The sequence below is a fragment of the Puma concolor genome, chromosome D3 (assembly GCF_028749965.1).
Source record: "Puma concolor isolate L17-30 chromosome D3, mPumCon1.1.hap2, whole genome shotgun sequence".
In the NCBI taxonomy this organism is placed as follows: domain Eukaryota; kingdom Metazoa; phylum Chordata; class Mammalia; order Carnivora; family Felidae; genus Puma; species Puma concolor.
The window spans coordinates 69,266,598-69,286,677 of NC_141678.1; the positions used below are offsets into that span (position 1 = coordinate 69,266,598).

At 40.2% G+C, this 20,080-nt stretch overlaps 1 protein-coding gene across 4 annotated transcripts in view; it reads right to left on the reverse strand.

Annotated features, from left to right (window-relative positions):
* DYM (dymeclin) overlaps window positions 1-20,080 on the reverse strand; it is a 357,699-nt gene that overhangs the window by 57,287 nt on the left and 280,332 nt on the right. For all 4 annotated transcript variants that reach the window (XM_086682934.1, XM_086682937.1, XM_086682936.1 and 1 more), the window contains one exon: window positions 9,999-10,181. In XM_086682934.1, the coding sequence (XP_086539060.1) occupies window positions 9,999-10,181 (183 nt within the window). The remainder of the gene's footprint in view (window positions 1-9,998; window positions 10,182-20,080) is intronic.

Consider the following 20,080-nt stretch of genomic DNA (forward strand, 5'->3'; position numbering starts at 1 on the left):
TCTCTTTCAAAGAAATTTACATTTTATTATTTTCAGAAAATGTAAACAGTACAACGCTGAGAAAGTTTTACTGCATTTTTTTTAAATCACGAAAGAATGCTGAATTTTGACAAATTTTTTTTTTTTTGCATGTATTGAGATGACTGGTTTCTCTTCCTTAGTCTGCTAATGTGAATTACATTGGCCTTGAACTCCTGGGTTACATGATAATTGAGCATGCTGCATTTTTCTTTTGATACATTGCTAGATTCAATTTGCTAATATTTTGAGGATTTTTATGTCTGTGTCTATGAGTGATACTGACTTGTACTTTTCTTTTCTTGTAAGATCTTTGTCTAGTAGTGGCATTAGGGTGATAATGTCCTTAATAAAATGAGTTGGGAAGTATCCTCTCCTTGTATTATCTGGAGGAGTTTGTACTGAGATAGTAATAGTTCTTTCTTAAAAGTCTGGCAGAATTAATTCAAGGTGAAGCCTTCTAGGCCTGGAGTTTTCTTTGTTGGTAAATTTTTAAGTATTAATTCAGTATCTATTAAAGATACAGAACTATTCAGATGATCTATGTCTTCATGAGTGAGCTTTGAAAGTTTGGGCCTTTCAAGGAATTTGTCCATTTCATCTAAGTCATCAAATTTACTGGCAGAGATTTCTTATGGTATCACCAATTTTGTTTTCTTTCTTTTTCAACTGTACTGATTTTTTGTTCTCATCTTTATTATTTCCTTTTTCTTGTTTTGGGTTTAATTTACTCTTTTTAACTTCTTAATGTGTAATCTTATAATTTATTCAAGACCTTTCTTCTTTTCTAATAGAAGTATTTAATACCATAAATTTCCCTTTAGCTGTATCCCACAAATTCTGATATTACATTTTCATTTTTGCTAACTCTAAAATAGGTTCTTTTATGGATCCAAAAATCCTCAACAAGATACTAGCCAACCGGATCCAACAATACATTAAAAGAATTATTCGCCACGACCAAGTGGGATTTATACCTGGGATACAGGGCTGTTCAATATCCACAAAACAATTAACATGACTCATCACATCAATAAAAGAAAGGACAAGAACCACATGATCCTCTCAACAGAAGGAGAGAAAGCATTTGACAAAATATAGCATCCTTTCTTGATAAAAACCCTCAAGCAAGTAGGGATAAAACGATCATACCTCAAGATCATAAAAGCCATATAAGAAAGACCCAACGCTAATATCATCCTCAATGGGGAAAAACTGAAAGCTTTCCCCCTAAGGTCAGGAACGCGACAGGGATGTCCACTCTTGACACTGTTATCAACACAATGTTGGAAGTCCTAGTCTCAGCAATCAAACAAAACAAAGGAATAAAACGCATCCAAATAGGCCAGGAGGAAGTCAAACTTTCACTCTTCCCAGATGACACGATACTTTATATGGAAAACCCAAAAGGGGCGCCTGGGTGGCGCAGTCAGTTAAGCGTCCGACTTCAGCCAGGTCACGATCTCGCGGTCCGTGAGTTCGAGCCCCGCGTCGGGCTCTGGGCTGATGGCTCAGAGCCTGGAGCCTGTTTCCGATTCTGTGTCTCCCTCTCTCTCTGCCCCTCCCCCGTTCATGCTCTGTCTCTCTCTGTCCCAAAAATAAATAAACGTTGAAAAAAAAAAATTAAAAAAAAAAAAAAGAAAAGAAAACCCAAAAGATTCCACCAAAAAACTACTTGAACTAATCCACGAATTCAGCAAAGTCGCAGGATATAAAATCAATGCACAGAAATCCGTTACATTTCTATACATCAATAATGAAGCAGCAGAAAGAGAAATCAAGGAATTGATCCCATTGATAACTGTACCAAAAACCATAAAATACTTAAGAATAAACCTAACCAAAGAGATGAAAAATCTCTACACTGAAGACTAATAGAAAGCTTATGAAAGAAATTGAAGAAGACACAAAAAAATGGAAAAAGATTCCATGCTCCTGGATAGGAAGAACAAATATTGTTAAAATGTCGATACTACCCAAAGCAATCTACATATTCAATGCAATCCCTATCAAAATAACACCAGCATTCTTCACAGAACTAGAACAAACAATCCTAAAATTTGTATGGAACCAGAAAAGTCCCCGAATAGCCAAAGTAATCTTGAAAAAGAAAACTGAAGCTGGAGGTATCACAATCCTGGACTTCAAGAAATATCAAAAAGCTGTAATCATCAAGACAGTATGGTCCTGGCACAAGAACAAACACTCATATCAATAGAACAGAATAGAGAACTCAGAAATGGACCCACAAACGTATGGGCAACTCATCTTTGACAAAGCAGGAAAGAATATCCAATGGAATAAAGACGGTCTCTTCAGCAAATGGTGCTGGGAAAACTGGACAGCGACATGCAGAAAAATGAACCTGGACCACTTTCTTACACCATACACAAAAATGAACTCAAAATGGATGAAAGACCTAAGACAGGAAGCCATCAAAATCCTCGAGGAGAAAGCAGGCAAAAACCTCTTTGACCTTGGCCACAGCAACTTCTTACTCAACATGTCTCCGGAGGCAAGTGAAACAAAAGCAAAAATGAACTAGTGGGCCCTCCTCAAAATAAAAAGCTCTGCACAGCAATCAGCAAAACTAAAGGGCAACCGACGGAATGGGAGAAGATATTTGCAAATGACATATCAGGTAAAGGGTTAGTGTCCAAAATCTATAAAGAACTTACCAAACTCAACACCCAAAAACCAAATAATCCAGTGAAGAAATGGGCAAAGACATGAATAGACACTTCTCCAAAGAAGACATCCAGATGGCCAGTCGACACATGAAAAAATGCTCAGCATCACTCATCATCAGGGAAATACAAATCAAAACCACAATGAGATACCACCTCACACCCATCAGAATGGCTAACACGAACAACTCAGGCAACGACAGATGTTGGCCAGGATGCGGAAAAGGGGGATCTCTTTTGCACTGCTGGTGGGAATGCAAACTGGTGCAGCTACTCTGGAAAACAGTCTGGAGGTTCCTCAAAAAATTAAAAATAGAACTACCCTACGACCTAGCAACTGCACTACTAGGCATTTATCCAAGGGATACAGGTGTGCTGTTTCGAAGGGGCACATGCACCCCAATGTTTATAGCAGTGCTATTGACAATAGCCAAAGTATGGAAAGAGCCCAAATGTCCACTGACGGATGAATGGATAAAGAAAATGTGGTGTATATATATATAAAATGGAATGTTACTTGACAATCAAAAAGAATAAAATCTTGCCATTTGCAACTATGTGGATGGAACTGGAGGGTATTATGCTAAGCGAAATTAGTCAGAGAAGGACAAATTTCATATGACTTCACTCATATGAGGACTTTAAGACACAGAACAGATGAACACAAGGGAAGGGAAGCAAAAATAATATAAAAACAGGGAGGGGGACAAAAACATAAGAGACTCTTAAATATGGAGAACAGAGGGTTGCTGGAGGGGTTGTGGGACGGGGGATGGGCTAAATGGGTAAGTGGCATTAAGGAATCTACTCCTGAAATCATTGTTGCACTAGATGCTAACTAACTTGCATGTAAATTAAACAATAAATTTAAAAAAAGGTCTTTTTACTTTTGACCTCCTCTTTGTGATGCATAAGTACACTGTTACTTTCTGAATATTTGGGGGTATTTTCCAGATATCTTTCTTACTGATTTCTAGTTTAATTTCTTTGTGGTCAAAGAACATATTCTATATGATTTCAAGTCTTTAAAATTTGTTGAGGTTTGTTTTATTTCCTGTCTGTGCTCTATCTCAGTGACTGTTCCAGATGCACTGATGATGACAGGTGGGATGTTCTATAATTGTCAGTGAAATCAAGTTGGTAGTATTGCTTGGGTCTTCCGTATCATTACTAATTTTCTATTTACTGTATTAGTTATTGAGACAGAAGTGTTGAATTCTCTAATTATAATTACGGATGTGCTTATTTTTTCTTGCAAGTCTATCAGTTTTTGCTTCGTGTATTTTGAAAGCCCTGTTGTTAGGTGCGTCCACATCTGGGATTGTTATGTCTCCTTGGTAAATTGACCTCTTTATTGTTACATGGTGTCCTCTTTATCTCTGGTAATGTTCTTTTTTCCGAAGTCCACTTTGCTGATAACATAGTCACTCCAGCTTTCTTTTAATTAGTGCTTGCATGATCAAACTTCTTTCGGTCTTTTACTTTTAACCTGTCTAGCTCTTTCTACTTACAGTGAGTTTCTTATCGACAGCACAGAGTTAGATTCTACCTTTTATCCAGTCTGAAGACTCTCTTTTAATTGAGGCACTAAATGCGGTTATTGACAGGGCTGGATTTAAATTTATCGCATTGCCTGTTTTCTCACTGTGCCACTATTATTATCATTGCGACTTTTTAAAAGTTTATTTTGAGAGAGAGTGTGTATGCACGAGTGAGCGCACATGCAGGGGAGGGGCAGAGAGAGAGGGGGAGACAGCAAATCCCAAGCAGGATCCTTGCTGTCAGCGCGGAGCCTGATGCAGGGCTCAATTTAGTGAACTGTGAGAATCGTGATCTGAGCAGAAATCAAATGGGACGATTAACTGACGGAGCCACCCAGGCACCCCTTTCTACTATTATTTGTTTTGCTTTAAACTTGCCTTTGGATTAAATATAATCTTATGATTTTATTTTATCTCCATCTTTGGCTGACCAGTTCTCTCTTTCTCACTTTTTGTGGTTGGCCTAGAGTTTATAATAGACATCTTGCACTTACCAGTCTACCTTTGAAATACCCTTTCCCACGTGAAGACCTGAAGAATTTGGCCCCACCTGCAAGTTACCATTTTGCGGATCTTGGAAGGATATGGAGATTTCTGGGTCAGTGATGAAGGGCAGTTATTAGTCAAGCAACAGCAGCAACCAGAGCACTGGCCTTTTTTCACAGGTTCTGCAAGCCCCAGTTTGCACAAAGGTGGTTTGAAGAAGCTGGATGACCGCCCCCTCCCCACCCCCATGCAGTAGCTTATATTATAGGAAGAGAACCGTGAGCTTAGGGAGCCCAAATCTTTTATAATGGTCAGTAAGCAGGCCTACCTTTTGCTCCTGAGGGAGACACAGACATACCCTGATCCCACCCCTATGTTCTCTTTGCCTGGGACACTCTAACCCCAGATATCTGCCTGGCTTACTCTCTACCTCCTTCAAGTCCTAGCTCAGATGCACCTTCTCAGAGACAGGACTTCTCTGACTGTGCTCTTTTGGTTTGCAATTTCCCACCCTTATTCCAACCAGCACTCATTCTTCCTCCCTTTTTTTTTTTCCCTTAAGCAATTGGGTAGATATTGATGTCATTTACTGAGATCAGGAAAACTGCAGAAGAAAGAGTTGATTCATTCTGTTTCATTTTTTTTTTTTTTCAACGTTTATTTATTTTTGGGACAGAGAGAGACAGAGCATGAACGGGGGAGGGGCAGAGAGAGAGGGAGACACAGATTCGGAAACAGGCTCCAGGCTCTGGGCCATCAGCCCAGAGCCCGACGCGGGGCTCGAACTCACGGACCGCGAGATCGTGACCTGGCTGAAGTCGGACGCTTAACCGACTGCGCCACCCAGGCGCCCCTCATTTTTTGAAGAAAACAAAAGAATTGTGATTTAACCTTGTTCAAAATTTGTGGGATTGTTTTTTTTTTTTAATTTTTTTTAAACGTTTATTTATTTTTGAGACAGAGAGAGACAGAGCATGAACGGGGGACGGTCAGAGAGAGAGGGAGACACAGAATCTGAAACAGGCTCCAGGCTCTGATCTGTCAGCACAGAGCCCGACGTGGGGCTCGAACTCACAGACCACGATCATGACCTGAGCCGAAGTCAGACGCTCAACCGACTGAGCCACCCAGGTGCCCCTATGTGGGATTGTTAGGTAGACAACAGAATGCACTAGTCTGGAGCCCAGCAAGGATGGTCAGGTTTGGAAATACACAAAATCTAACATGAATTTTACACTGTCCAGAGATAAAAATAGTTCTTGCCTTTACCACACTATACGACATGACTGTTCATTGCCTCTGTTCCTTACTTATATGCAGCCATGAAATTTCTTTCACGTCTTCTCTCATTTGGTGCGGTAATTTGATTGTCCTGCTACTTAATTCAGCCAGATCATATCACTTTATGGGTTAGATGGGAAGGATATGTGGCAGTGGCTAATAGAAATTTGGCCACTTGAAACACATGTCGATCTCCTTCCGTGGAAGTTAAAAGTGCTCCAAGGTTAGTCTCTCCTGTCTTAGATATTCAACATTGCTGAATGTCTCAATGAAAAATATCAACTCTGAACTGCCTGTCAGCTAAAAATAACAGCAATTCATAGTCTACCCACACTTTTCAAGGTTAACTCCACGAAAAAAGATAGAGCAACGGCTTGCTTGAGCCAAATTTCAGGGGCATTTAGGGCAGCGGAGGGGAAGGCAAAGTGCTGAGAGAGACAAAAAGTAGGGATGTTATTTTTATCTCTATCGTGGCATTCTTTCCAAAATATGTAAAAGAGTTTAAAATGCTTTTTGAATGATCTTCCATTGTGCCCTGCACTATTTTGGACGGCAGTATTCAACAAAAAGTTGTTGGAAAACCTGCTCGTTTGAAATCTTACGTCAGGTTTATTCAAGTGAATGCTGCAAGCATAGAGAGTCTCTGGTAAGAACACCTGGATTCGAGGCCTGGCTGAGTGACCTACTGGCTAAGTGACCTTGGGCCGACCATTTTGCCCCTCAAGCTCAGGAGAGCGAGCGCTGGGTGGATGTCCAGTTAACACGCTGCTTCATTCCACGTGGTCACGCACCGTGTGAAAGCACAGCGAGGTCCCTTCTGTTTCCTCACCTTCACTCTGGTTTTTACATCTTTCCAAGGAAACGATGTTTCCTGCATGGTTCTCTCTGCAAGGTTCTCGTGTGTCTCTTCAAAAACCAATATGGCCCTTCTGAGATATTTTTTTAAGGATGTCATCTGCCTGGTTACTGAGAAGGATCCTCAGTTCTAACACTGGTGGAATAAAGACTGATCAGACATCATTAGACGTGATCCTGAGAGAGAAAGGAAATGGTGAAATCTCTGTGGATAGGACTAGATGTTTTTAAGCAGTGTACGAGAAACTGTGGGAGCATTTAGTCAAGGGGTTCAGTAGGTGGGCATGGTGATTTCACGTATGGGCTTTGTCATCAAACTGCCTGGTCTAAGTCCTGTCTCTATGACTTTATGAATATGTGACTGTGAGCAAGGTAAAATCTAAGCTGGTTTTATCTATAAATTGAAGGTTAAAATGAAATATACTTCACGTACACCCTTTTTCCAGAAAGCTACTACGCAGTATACACTCTTGCCAACGTGACACGGTCAGCCGAGAAAGAGGAAGACACAGGAGCCAAAGTCAGCCGAAGGAGGCAGGGGAAGGAAATTCCCAGGAAGATGTTGCAACCGGGCAGGAGAACCAGAGCACCGTGTAACTGGGGCAGAAAGCAGGTCTCCAAGAAGAGAATGGAAACAAAAACTTGATCTGATCTGCTTGACCATTTTGCGAGGAGTTTTAGAGTTATGGCTGAAAGTCTGTCGCTGTGTCCATGACTGGATGCGTGTAACACATCATCAAGAAAGGCCTAGAATCCAGAACACATCAAGTATCTGCACAAAGATAAACAACAGAAAACCTGGCAAAGGATTTGAATGGAAACTCATAAAAGCGGAAACCCGTTAAGAGGTGAGGGAAGAAATGCTCATCCTCGGTGGTCATCAAGAAATTGCAAATTAAGACTATAATGAGGTGCTATCACAAAACTGACAAAACTAAGTGCATGTGAAGTAACAGAACCTCTCGTACACCACTGGTCAGAGAGTCAACAGTAGCCCCCCACGGAAAGCACTCTGGCATAACACATGTTACCTACTAAGCAATTCCACTTCTGGGCGTACATCTCAGAAAAGGGTATGTGCCTGTGCTTACTTGTGACCAAACTCACATACTTAAACCGTGTAAGAATTTAACTATCGAGGGGCACCTGGGTGGCTCAGTTCGTTGAGCGTCTGACTTCAGCTCAGGTCATGATCTCACGGGTCATGAGTTCAAGCCCTGCACTGGGCTCACTGCTATGAGCACAGAGCCCGCTTGGATCCTCTGTTCTCTCCCTCTCTCTGCCCCTCCCTTGCTCATGCTCACTCACTCTCTCTCTCTCTCTCTCAAAAATAAACAAACAACAAAAAGAATTTAATTATTGAATGTTTTTCTGAATGTAAGTAATATAAGGACAAGGATGTTGGCTCCTCAGTTTACTCTTGTGCCTGGTATTGTGAATCAGATTAATTACTCAAGAAACGGTTGTGGAATCACAAAAACACTAATTAGAAAAGAAATATGCACCCCTGTGTTCACTGCAGCATTATTAACAACAGTCAAATTATGGAAACTCAAGTGTCCATCACAGATGAATGGATAAAGAAGATGTGGAGTATATATACACAATGGAATATTATTCAGCCACAAAAAAGAGTGAAATCTTGCCATTTGCAATGGCATGGATGGATTCAGAGGGTATCATGCTAATGAAGTAAGTCACAAAAAGACAAAAACTGTGTCGTTTCACTCATATGTGGAATTTAAGAAACAAAGCAAATGAAGAAAGGAAAAAAGAGACAAACCAAAAAACAGACTCTTAACTAGAGAGAACAGGTGATCGCCAGGGTGGCGGTAGGTGGGGGCATGGGTGAACTGTGTGAAGGGATTAAGAGTACACTTACCATGATGAACACTGAGTAATGTACAGAATTGTTGAATCACTATATTGTATACCTCAAAATAACAGAACACTGTATTTTAGTTATACTGATATTATAAAATAAAAAAATCAAAAAAGAAATATCCTATTCACAGTTTCCTCAGAAGTGTTTGTTTTCATGCAATATCTTTAGCATTTAATAAGATGATCCTATTATATATGGATGATTTTTTTCTTATCATTTGCTCTACTACAATAAATAAATTACCAATAGGAAAGGCTGGTTGCTTTCCAGGGTCGATGCTACCTGCTCATGGTATTTGGTTTGCTTGATAAACTACTGAACATATTTTCTGGCTACTTTCTTTAAGCTTTTCCCTAGTATGTTAAGTTAATTAGTAGGAGATTAATCTGTGAGAAAAAAAGGAAATAGTGGTGGAACCAAACTGAACTGGAAAACATTAATACAGCAATAGAAAATACAGCAAAAACATTTTTAGAAAGGACAGAAAGGTTATAAACCTGGGAAGAGTGTTCAGCCATACTTACCAGAGAAATTCACATAAAAATGATAATGAAATACCACTTCTGATATAAAAAGACAAATATTAAAATAATTGTACTACTCAAAGCTGCAAGAAGAGTGTAGTGAGACACATCCTTTCGTAGATCACTCGTGGAAATAAGATGATTTACAGGTGTTTCTGGATTTACAGGTGTTTCTGCCCATTGTTTCTGGAGAGCAGTTTGGCAGCGTGTGTTGAGTTTTAAAAATAGTGATATCCTCCAAAAATAAAAACTAGTACAATTCCAGTTCTAAGACCATACCAAAAATATAACTGAATACAGGGGAAATACGATTTATTTATAAACTGTTAATTAATTATGAAATAATATAAAATATGTGAAACACCCAAAATGAACACAAATGGAATAATGGTTAAATATTCTTTTGGGACATCCGTTATCTTATACGTCACACAGATACTAAAACGTGAGATTTTCAAATAATTGATGATACCACAGAAAAATGTTGATGATCTAAATGCTAAGTAAGTACGGCAGAATATATTCTGTATAAAGTATGATCTCGATTCTATTAAATAGTGTGTAATGCATACGGAATACAATAATTGTTATGGCAGAACAGACTACAAATCTAGTTTACGTTCAAAGAAGGGATTCTAACTTATGTAGTTTTTTTTTATCAAAGTTTGTTCAACTTTTTTAACACTCAAAAAAGAATCGTGGGATCTCCATTTACACTTACCAGATCGATATTTTGCATTATATCCTGAAATGAAGGATGAGTTCGAAACTGTTCAAAGAGATCTCGCTTGTAAAGCAGTGCATACACCAAGTTTGGATTGTGGTGAAGAGAATTTGTCAGGCAGGAATTGATGATCTCTAACATCATTCGAATCACTTCTTCGATGACATTTAGGTCTTGTGCCTGACAAAGAAAGAAAACACACACACACGCAGTGTTCTTCTCGTTAACACAGAATTAATCAGACCAAGAGTAACTGCTTTAAAATTATAACGACATTGAAAAGATAATGCAAAAGGGACCATTTGTCAAGAATCTTTAGATTATTTTTCTGATTATTTTTGTCAAGAATCTTTAGAATCAGGTCGATCACTTACTACAGTATTTGAGTAAAAATCTTTTGAACTCAGTCACAATTAGAAACTGAAATAATAAATAATAGACTCACCAATCTAGGAGGAAATGTGGTGCTTACTGAAGCCCTTACTTACTTACTTGTTACTTACTTACTTGTTGGTATTCCCATATGGCATCACCCTAAATCATTAGACTTCCACAGTGTAAGGTGGTGGTTGGGTCTTACCAATTCCAAGAAAAGTGCCTCATTCAGAACATGACCTCACTTCTCTACACTGGCATTTTGATCTTTCTGTTGACAGATAAATAGCCTACTGTTTTGTCTCTTTTTCCCCAGTCAATAGTCTTTGGGAATCTAAACATGAAATAGTTACAAGACAGCAAAAGCAATCAACAAATCTCTTGGAAGAAAGAACAACGGAAAGAGCAAAAATATAGGTAAATACAACACTTTCCTTTTCCTCTTGAGTTTTCTAAATTATGTCTGAAAGTTACAGCAAAAAATTATAACATTGTCTGATGTGGTTCTTGATGTTTATAAGCGAATATCTAAGACAATTATACTATAAACCAGGGAGGGCAAAGGGATGTAAAGACAGAAAAAGTTTCTACTTCTCTCTTGAACTGTTAAATGTCAACAATACTAGATTGTGACAAGTTATGTATGTATACTGTTTAGAACAAATCTACACAGAGATCCACACAAAAACAGTATATACATACATCAAAATGGAATTCTAAAAAAGTGTTCAAGTATCTACAGGAAGGCAGAAAAATAAGACAGACATACGAAAAATAGGGAACAAACAGAAAACAGAAAGTAAAATGGCAGACTTAAGCTCTAAAATATCTATCAGTAATTACATTAATTGCAAATGGTGTAAATAATTAAAACTCAAAGCTTTGCAGAGTGGATAAGAACACAAGACTCAACTATATGCTAGCCCCAAGAAATCTCAAATAGAACTCACTTCAAAATATAGTTAGGTCAAAAGCAAAAGGATGAGAAAAAGATATACCATGCAAATATTAATTGAAAGAAATGATCTGATCTATTAGTGTCAGATAAAGTATACCTCAAAGACGGTATGGCCTGCAAAGTGAACAATATTTACTATCTGGTCCAGCAGACAAAAAGCTACGCTTATTTGCACACAACTTATCTCCACCTGTACAATGTATACAAAGTATAATGTCCAGCATTCAATCAAAATGTGCAAGACAAAGAAACAAAAACCAAATAAAAACAACTCACATCCAAGAATCAAAGTAACCAGCATTATCAGACTGACAGAAAGATATTAGGAATATCTAACAAGAAATTTTAAAGAACTATAATTTACAAAATCTATCATGATTGATGGGGAATTTTAGTAGAGCTGAAAACTGTAAGAAAGTGACAAATGCAAATGCTAGAATTTTAAAAAATATAGGGGTCCCTGGGTGGCTCAGTTCGTTAAGTGTCCAACATAACTCATCAGGTTATGATCTCACAGTTCATGAGTTCAAGCCCCACATTGGCTGTCAGTGCAGGGCCCACTTCAGATCCTCTGTCCCCTTCTCTCCCCACCCTGCTCTCTCTCTCTCTCTCTCTCTCTATATATATATATATATATATTATATATATATTCCTATATATATATTTACTGCTAATATATATATATATAAATATATATATATTTACTGCTAATATATATATAATATATATTCCTATATATAATATATATATCTATATATATATCTATATATATCAGCAGTAAAGAACACCTAGGTGGGTTCAATAGCAGACTTCACAGAGTCTTGAAGAGATAATGGCTGAGCATTAAAATAATGAAAGAATCAAACAATGATCTAAGAAGCTCAGAGAATATCCCCCCACAAATGCACCCAAAACAAAACAAAACAAAACAAAACACACATCCAGATACACCATATGAAACTTTGAAAGCCAAAGACAAAAACACATTAAGTACGAGACACAAGGATAGGAATTATACGAGATGGCTTGGAGAAACTACACAAGCTGATCTAAACGGAGGGGCATGGATACAGTGCTGAAGAAGAGTCAAAGAAGAATTCTATAGCTAGCAAAAATATCTTTCAAATGTGAAGGTGAAATAGAGATTTCTTTCACACTAAAATAAGCTGAGAAAATGTAGGAGACACCTGTACTGTGAGAAATGTACAACAATTTCTTCAGGCATTAGAATGAGTCTAAAACCAGATTGGATGGTAGACCTACACAAGGAAATAAGGACAGTTTTATTTTTTAATCATTCTAGAAGAAAACTGGTCTCAAAAGTAAAATAGGAACAATGTATTATCAGTTTATTGCATATGTAAAATACATCACAACATTCTCTTACTAATGGCCATCCAATCAATTCCTGTCTCCTCGTTTCTACCGGCAATGATACAGTAAGTGTATCGGTAGACCTGCCCTTACGTCTGTCTTCTGTCTGTCCTTGGGGCTTATATCTGTCCTTCCACCTCTCTGGGACAGGTTCCAGGAAAGGGACTGCTGAAAATATTGAATTTGTATTGTGAATAGATGTTGCCAGATTGTTGCTTAAAGAGCAATGACAACACATGTACACTGCCATGTAGGAAGGCTTATGACTGAGTTTCTCATCCACATATATAATCATCCCATTTAATAGTCATTGTCTGAAAGATTCATCACTTCTGGACAGTTATGTCAAAATTTCCCCAGATAAGAAAGGATTTATCTATTCCTCCAAGCGATTCACATATTCAGAGTGACTCTAGGTCCATGATGGTCATCTTTAAAAAAACAACACATTTTTATCACTATCTACTGTTTCTCTCAATCCATGTTGTTTATTTTATGTGTTTTACTGATATTAACATTGTTGTACCATCTTCATTTTTTTTTTTTTAACATTTGCCAGGTATATCTTTAACTTTCAAGCCTTTAATTTTCAAACTGTCTGTGTTACTAGAAACATATATACTTATTTTTTTTTTTTAATGTTTTTTTTTCAACGTTTATTTATTTTTGGGACAGAGAGAGACAGAGCATGAACGGGCGAGGGGCAGAGAGAGAGGGAGACACAGAATCGGAAACAGGCTCCGAGCCATCAGCCCAGAGCCCGACGCGGGGCTCGAACTCACGGACCGCGAGATCGTGACCTGGCTGAAGCCGGACGCTTAACCGACTGCGCCACCCAGGCGCCCCGAAACATATATACTTAAAAGCAACTATATAGCTAGGTTTCAGAGTTTGTAAATCTAATCTGTGGGCCGCCTGGGTGGCTCAGTCCGTTGAGCATCTGACTTAGGCTCAGGTCATGATCTCGCGGCTCGTGGATTCAAGCCCTGCGTCGGGCTCTGTGCTGACAGCTCGGAACCTGGAGCCTGCTTTGGATTCTGTGTCTCCCTCCCTCTCTGTCTCTCTCCTGCTCACACACACTCTCTCTCTCTCTCAAAAATAAATAAACATTAAAAAAAAATCTGATAGTTTCTGAATTTTCAGTGAGTTTAATTCACTTACATTTGTTGTCATTGTTGGCACCTTTGCATTTATTCCTTCCATCGTGTTTTGTGACTTTTAAATCAGTTAGCTATTGCCGTGTGACAAACTACTTCACAGCTCAGCAGTGTAGAATAACAATCATTTGGTTTGCTAATGATCTGGGCTGGCCTTGATGGGGACAGCAGGTCTCTGCTCCATGTGGCTTCCCATGGGGATGCCTGACTGTAGGTTAGAGGCTCTCCTAGTATGACAGCTCACACGGATGGCAGATTGGCGTGGCTTGTAAGAAAAAGGGTGGGAGGTGTAGCTGGGGAGTGGGGGCAGGGTCTTTGAATCTCTGCACATGGTCTCTTCTGGGCAGCAAGAACTTCCGCACAGAATGATGGTTCCAAGAGATCTAATTATCTATTCTCAAACTTTTATTTAATTCTAATTCCCACAGAAAATGATCCTCACAATGGTTAATTTACAAGTTATTTGCTACTGTGACTGGATTCTGGTGCAGGTACCTACTATGCATGGCAATAAGCAAATGAAATCCTTCCTGCTTCATTTTTAAAAGGCACTGTTGGGCAATAATCACTACCTGTACAAAGATGAAAAATACGCATGAATTTGGTAAGAGTTTACAATTTCAGAATTGTCCACATCTCAATATTTAAACAGACCTAAATGTTATCTAATCACATCACCATTTGGGTGTCAGAATTTCAAATGGTATTTAGAGAAGATTGCTATTTGATTTTTTTTTCCATGACGATGAAATGAAATAGCACTTGTAAAGCCCTTAACATAGTGTGTAACACACAGTAAGGACCGCACCATGTGAGTGTTTTTTTAAAAAAGTAATAATGTATTTGAAAGACGAAAAATCATGGTAATTTCAGCCATTATATAAAAAGAAAAAGATAAATGCCTTTCCAAAGTTGATAAATTAATTCAATTACTATAACTATAAAGAATTAGAAATCACATTTCTTAGTCTTAAATATAAGCCCCGAATTCCACTTCTATTAATTTATAAAACCGGTCCATTACAGGGCATGTATAGAAAAACTGACTTACATTTATGGAATTATGTAAGGTTTTTATAAAAAGATGTGTCTTAAAAAAAACCAATCACGTTTCCCGTGTATTGTGTCAAAATCAGCTCTCTCAGGGAAAACCTGATGGCTCACCGGGAGAGCAGCAAAGTATGTGGAGAATATCATGTCTTTTTCATTCATGGGACTTTGTTTTTAGCACATACAGTTTCCATTCTAGAAACGGATCCCAGATCAGACTTTCTTCTCCAAAAAGCCCCCCAGAGTCCCCCCAAAAACAAAAAACCAAAAACACATACTTATTTAGTCGTGCAAAGTCTCAAATGTAAAAAAAGGACCCCGAAAAATGGTCCCATGTTCAGATGTTTCTGACGGTTTTTGTACATGTTGGTAACGAACACTGAACAGGTTCTGTGCGAAGCTCTGATTTCACATCTAACAAACAGGCTGGCAGTTGTGGAGGATCTGACCCTGTCAACAGTGCTCAGGGTTGCCTCATTGTATAAACTTCCTTTTCCTTTTAAGAGGGAATTTATACAGTTAAATAGTTTCAAATCATTTATTTTTAGTTTCTTTAAGAGAAGCATATGTATCTTGTTTGTATTAGTTTTGGGGGGATTCCAAGAGAGTTGTCTAAATTTCCTGCATTTTCAGCAGAAAATAAAACCTTCAACAAAATTAATGGGACTTTGCCAAAGTGGGGATGAAGGGGGAGGAAATGCACAGGCAACGCTCTTTTTAAAGTTAATGTGCAAATGGCCTTCAAAGCCAATCATTTGGTGATAGACTCTTGTTATCTTTATGTTGTTAATTTACTGGCACACACACTAAAAAGCTTTGTGACCATGTTAGTTCTAGCCAGAACTGGATTTGCCCCCAAATATCAAGCTTCTGATAGCAAGAACTAGCTTTATATTACATGGAAAACCGCAGCTGAAGAATAAATCCTGTGACCAGAGGAGACAATGTGTAACCTTAATAACGCGGGAGTAGGGGAGTGGTGGGGGGAGGCAGAGGAAAGGCACCACCGGCCTTGTGTGGGAATGTAAAACGATGTGGTCTTTTTCTTCATTCTTTGGACAGGGTTTGAACGTGGCCCACAAGCCTAAACTAGAAGCCTGGGAAGTCTGTTATTTAAAACATGCTTACTGGTGGCAGGAAGGCAAGATAATGGTGGCTGCTAGGGGACATTGGCTAACTTTACATGTTTTTCCATACCTGGAAAAGAGCCAGAGAACTCGCACAAAAAAGGAATGTTCTGATGGAAATCCAACTAAGTTGCAGCCCCCCACAATCCCATTACCTTAGCAGGCTACTCACACGGGGCGTAAAGTGGGGTGTGGGGCAGTGCTGCTCTGATTTCCTCAGGCCCTCGTACGGGCAGACAGCAAGCGGACATCCAAGCCTGGAGTTTTTTTTATTCTGTTTTTAAAAATGTATCGTTTTGCCTTAAGAATTAATGTTCATGGGGCGCCTGGGTGGCTCAGTTGGTTGAGCGTCTGACTTCGGCTCAGGTCATGATCTCACGGTTCGGGAGTTCCAGCCCCGCGTCAGGCTCCATGCTGACAGCTCGGGGCCTGGAGTCTGCTTCGGATTCTGTGTCTCCCTCTCTCTCTGCTCCTCCCCTGCTCACACCCTCTCTCTCAAAAATAAATAAAGATTAAAAAAAAAAATTTTTTTTAAAGAATTAGTGTTCATTTCCACTCTTCTTCAAACTGTATTGGTGTTTTATCATAAAAAGAAAGATTCTGGGGCGCCTGGGTGGCTCAGCTGGTTGAGCGTCAGGCTCTTGATTTCAGCTTGGGTCACAATCCCAGGGTCGTGGGATCAAGATCAAGCCCCACGTGGGGCTCGGCGCCGAGCCTGGAGCCTGCTTGGGATTCCTCTCCCTCTGTCCCTCCTCCCTCCCTCTCTAAAACAAAACAAAACAAAACAAAACAAAACAAAACAAAACAAAACAATTTAAAAAGGAGTATTCTTTGACATCCTATAAAGTAAAATCTGAGTAAAATAACTCCCTAGTAAGATGCATCTTTTCTTTTTAACGGCTTTGATGTTCCACTGTGTGGCTCCCTCATCCCAATCAGAAAGAGAAGAGCCCCGTTCTAGTCTTAGCTCTGCCTACAACGAGCTGTATGACCTTTGTTAAGTCACTTCACCTAGGTTGTAGTTTTTCATCTGCAAAAACAAGTGCTCATAAGATTAAAAAAAAAAATCCCTTGCTGGGGCGCCTGGGTGGCTCAGTTGGTTAAGTGTCCGACTTCGGCTCATGGGTCATCTTGCAGTTCATGAGTTTGAGACCCACGTCGGACTCTGTGCTGACAGCTCAGAGTCTGGAGCCTGCTTCGGATTCTGTGTCTCCCTCTCTCTCTCTGTTCCCCCCCCCCACTCGTGTTCATTCGCGCTCTGTCTCTCTCTCAAAAATAAACAAACATTAAAAAAATTTTTTAAAAATCCCTTGCTACTTGGGAGTCTCAGCTTCCATAGAGAATGCAGAAAACACTGAATTTAGAAAGCAAATTTTATTAGAGTAACCAAACACATAATTAATGTAGAAAAATCTTTAGGATGACCTCAAACTTCAGTAAAATTCAGAATTTACGTTAGATTACCCCAGCATCTTGAATAGAGCCACTGTTAGTTTAGAAGGGAAAACCACTCAACAACCTTTGAGAGTAAAAATGTGTAAGGCTGAGTTTGAAAATAATCATTCTCTAAACCCTGTGGCTTTTATCATGCATTAAATGTCAAGGTTTATTATCTTTGATATTGTTAATGCACAAAAGGGAAATCATTCCTTTATTTTTTACTTAAAAAAATTTTTTTTTAAGTTTCTTTATTCCTGAGAGAGAGAGAGAGAGAGAGAGAGAGAGAAAGAGCATGAGTAGAGGAGGACTAGAGAGAGGCAGACACAGAATCCAAAGCAGGGTCCAGGTTCTGAGCTGTCAGCACAGAGCCCGACGTGGGGCTTGAACTCGCGACCTGAGCCGAAGTTGGACGCTTAACCAATTGAGCCACCCAGGTGGCCCTGGGGGAATCATTTCTAAACGTGGGTGCCCTTTTTTCATTCTTTCTCCCTAAGAAGAGTCAGTGGTGCTAACAATCACATATAGGAGAGTTACAGCCCAGTTTAAAAAAAAAAATGGAAAAAGGAAAACCAGAAGTAGCTGCCACTCAGTGGAGAGAGGCTCTAGACTGGGTTCTAGCCCCGGTTTTGCCATAGACGGGACAAGTTACCATCTGGGCCTCGGCTCCTTCAAATGTGAAATAAGCGGGCACTCTGGGGTGAGGCAGGGAAGCACGATAAGGGACCCACATTGGCTTGTGCTTAGGATGTGTGAAGATCACCTCTCTCACTCTACCAGTGAGAAAAAGCCAGATAATTTAGTAAATCCTAAGTCTTCTTGAGGCCATCAGAGAGTAATTTTGGAAGTCCATCAAGTGACATGAACTCCCCAGAGGGACAAGCCCCTCTAAAGAGAGAAGGAGCACACACACTCTATTGCTTTTGGCAAGCACGGGGAAGACGTGGTCTCCACAGAAGCTGGTAGAAAGAAATCAGACACTATTTCAATACATTCTTAAAGGCTAAGTATGGTCTAATGTGTCAGTCTGGAAAGCTGGAGCCCCAGATACAGTGGAGTCTGGACTCACTTGAAAGCTCTTTTCTCCCAGCCGTCACCAGGTGCTCAGGAGAAAGTCTGGGTGTGAAGAAGGAGACGGAAAAGAACCCTCTATCTGACCCTGCTTTCCACACCCTCCTCTCATGCTAAGCAAAAGCTTGAAGCTACTGGGGCAGCAAACTCTACTGGCCCAGAACACACGGAAATTTCCACTGTTTCTGGGGAGAAGTAGAAATATAACCCATCTGCCTCTGAATGAGAAGCAGGAAACTCATCTCCAGGACCTAGGCAGAGATCTGTTTCTGCTGGTGGGTGAACCAAGCAAAAACCCTCTAACACTGGGGATTAGGGTAGGAAACCATGTGGGGTGCAGAATCCTATACCTGGATCTCAGGCTACCACTGGAATGGGGCAGGGAACTGTCGCTTAAGGCCAACCACAGACACAGAGCTGACAAGAGGAGGGGGGACAGAGGCGTCGAGAAAGCCCCACCTCTAAGACCCAGGCACGCACACAGGCTCCCCAAGAAAGAGTCCGGGCCAGGACAACAGAAACAGCCCTTCTCTGACTCGGCCGCAGGGACTGCTGAGAGCAACACGGAACAGAACCCAGGCCCGCCCTTCAGGCACAGGCAACAGCTACTGGGGAATGCCAGGCTGGCAAGCACTGAAGACAAAACCTAAACCCAGCTCCCGTCCCAACCAGAATGAGTCAACTCCCACATCAGCAGAGGCGGGTCCGTTTTTAGGTGCGCTTTCTACTCCAGACTCCACTCTCCTATACACAGTGTCTGGCACTGAATAGAAAATTAAGGCACATAAATCATATGGCTCGTGAGTCACATAGAGTATATGACGTGGCAGGTGCTGGGGACAGAGTAGTGAAACGCACATGCCCACACCTTCACACAGGTAATCATTTAGAGGAGACACTCCCTGGGAGGTACAGGGTGCCATGGGAACACTTGGGGGTCTTGGGGAGAAAGGGGAGAGGCAGTACAACAGAGTAGTTAGGACATAAGCTCTGGAGATACGCCTGGATGTGAACCCCAGCTTTAGCATTTACTAGCTATGTGTCCTATGAACCTCACTCAGCCTTCTCATCTCAAAATTAGAATATTATCTATTTCCTAGGATATGATTAAATAATATATTTTAAAACATTTGCTGTCTTGCCTGGTGCTCATTACGTGGTAGTTCCTATGACTACTTATTACGAGCAGGCAGAGACCTGTCTAAGTTGGCGGGGAGGTCAAAGGCAGAAAAGTGCATGCACAGAAAGCCTGACAGCGACATGGACCATGCTACGGGGAGGAAATCCAGTTTGGCTAGAACGTCAAATGTGAGAGAGGGTGACGAGAGGTGAAACCAGATCAAACGGGTCTCCCTGGCCAAGTCAGACGACTTCAGGACTTCCCCTAGTGTAAAGAGGAACTCTGGGGGCCCTCCTACTTCTGAAACACCCCAAAAGAAGAAAAACCCACTTCTGGCTACAAAGCGGCCCTGGAGACGGGTAGGCGAGACAATTCTGGAGAGGTCCAGAGAGCGCATTTTGAAAAGCTAC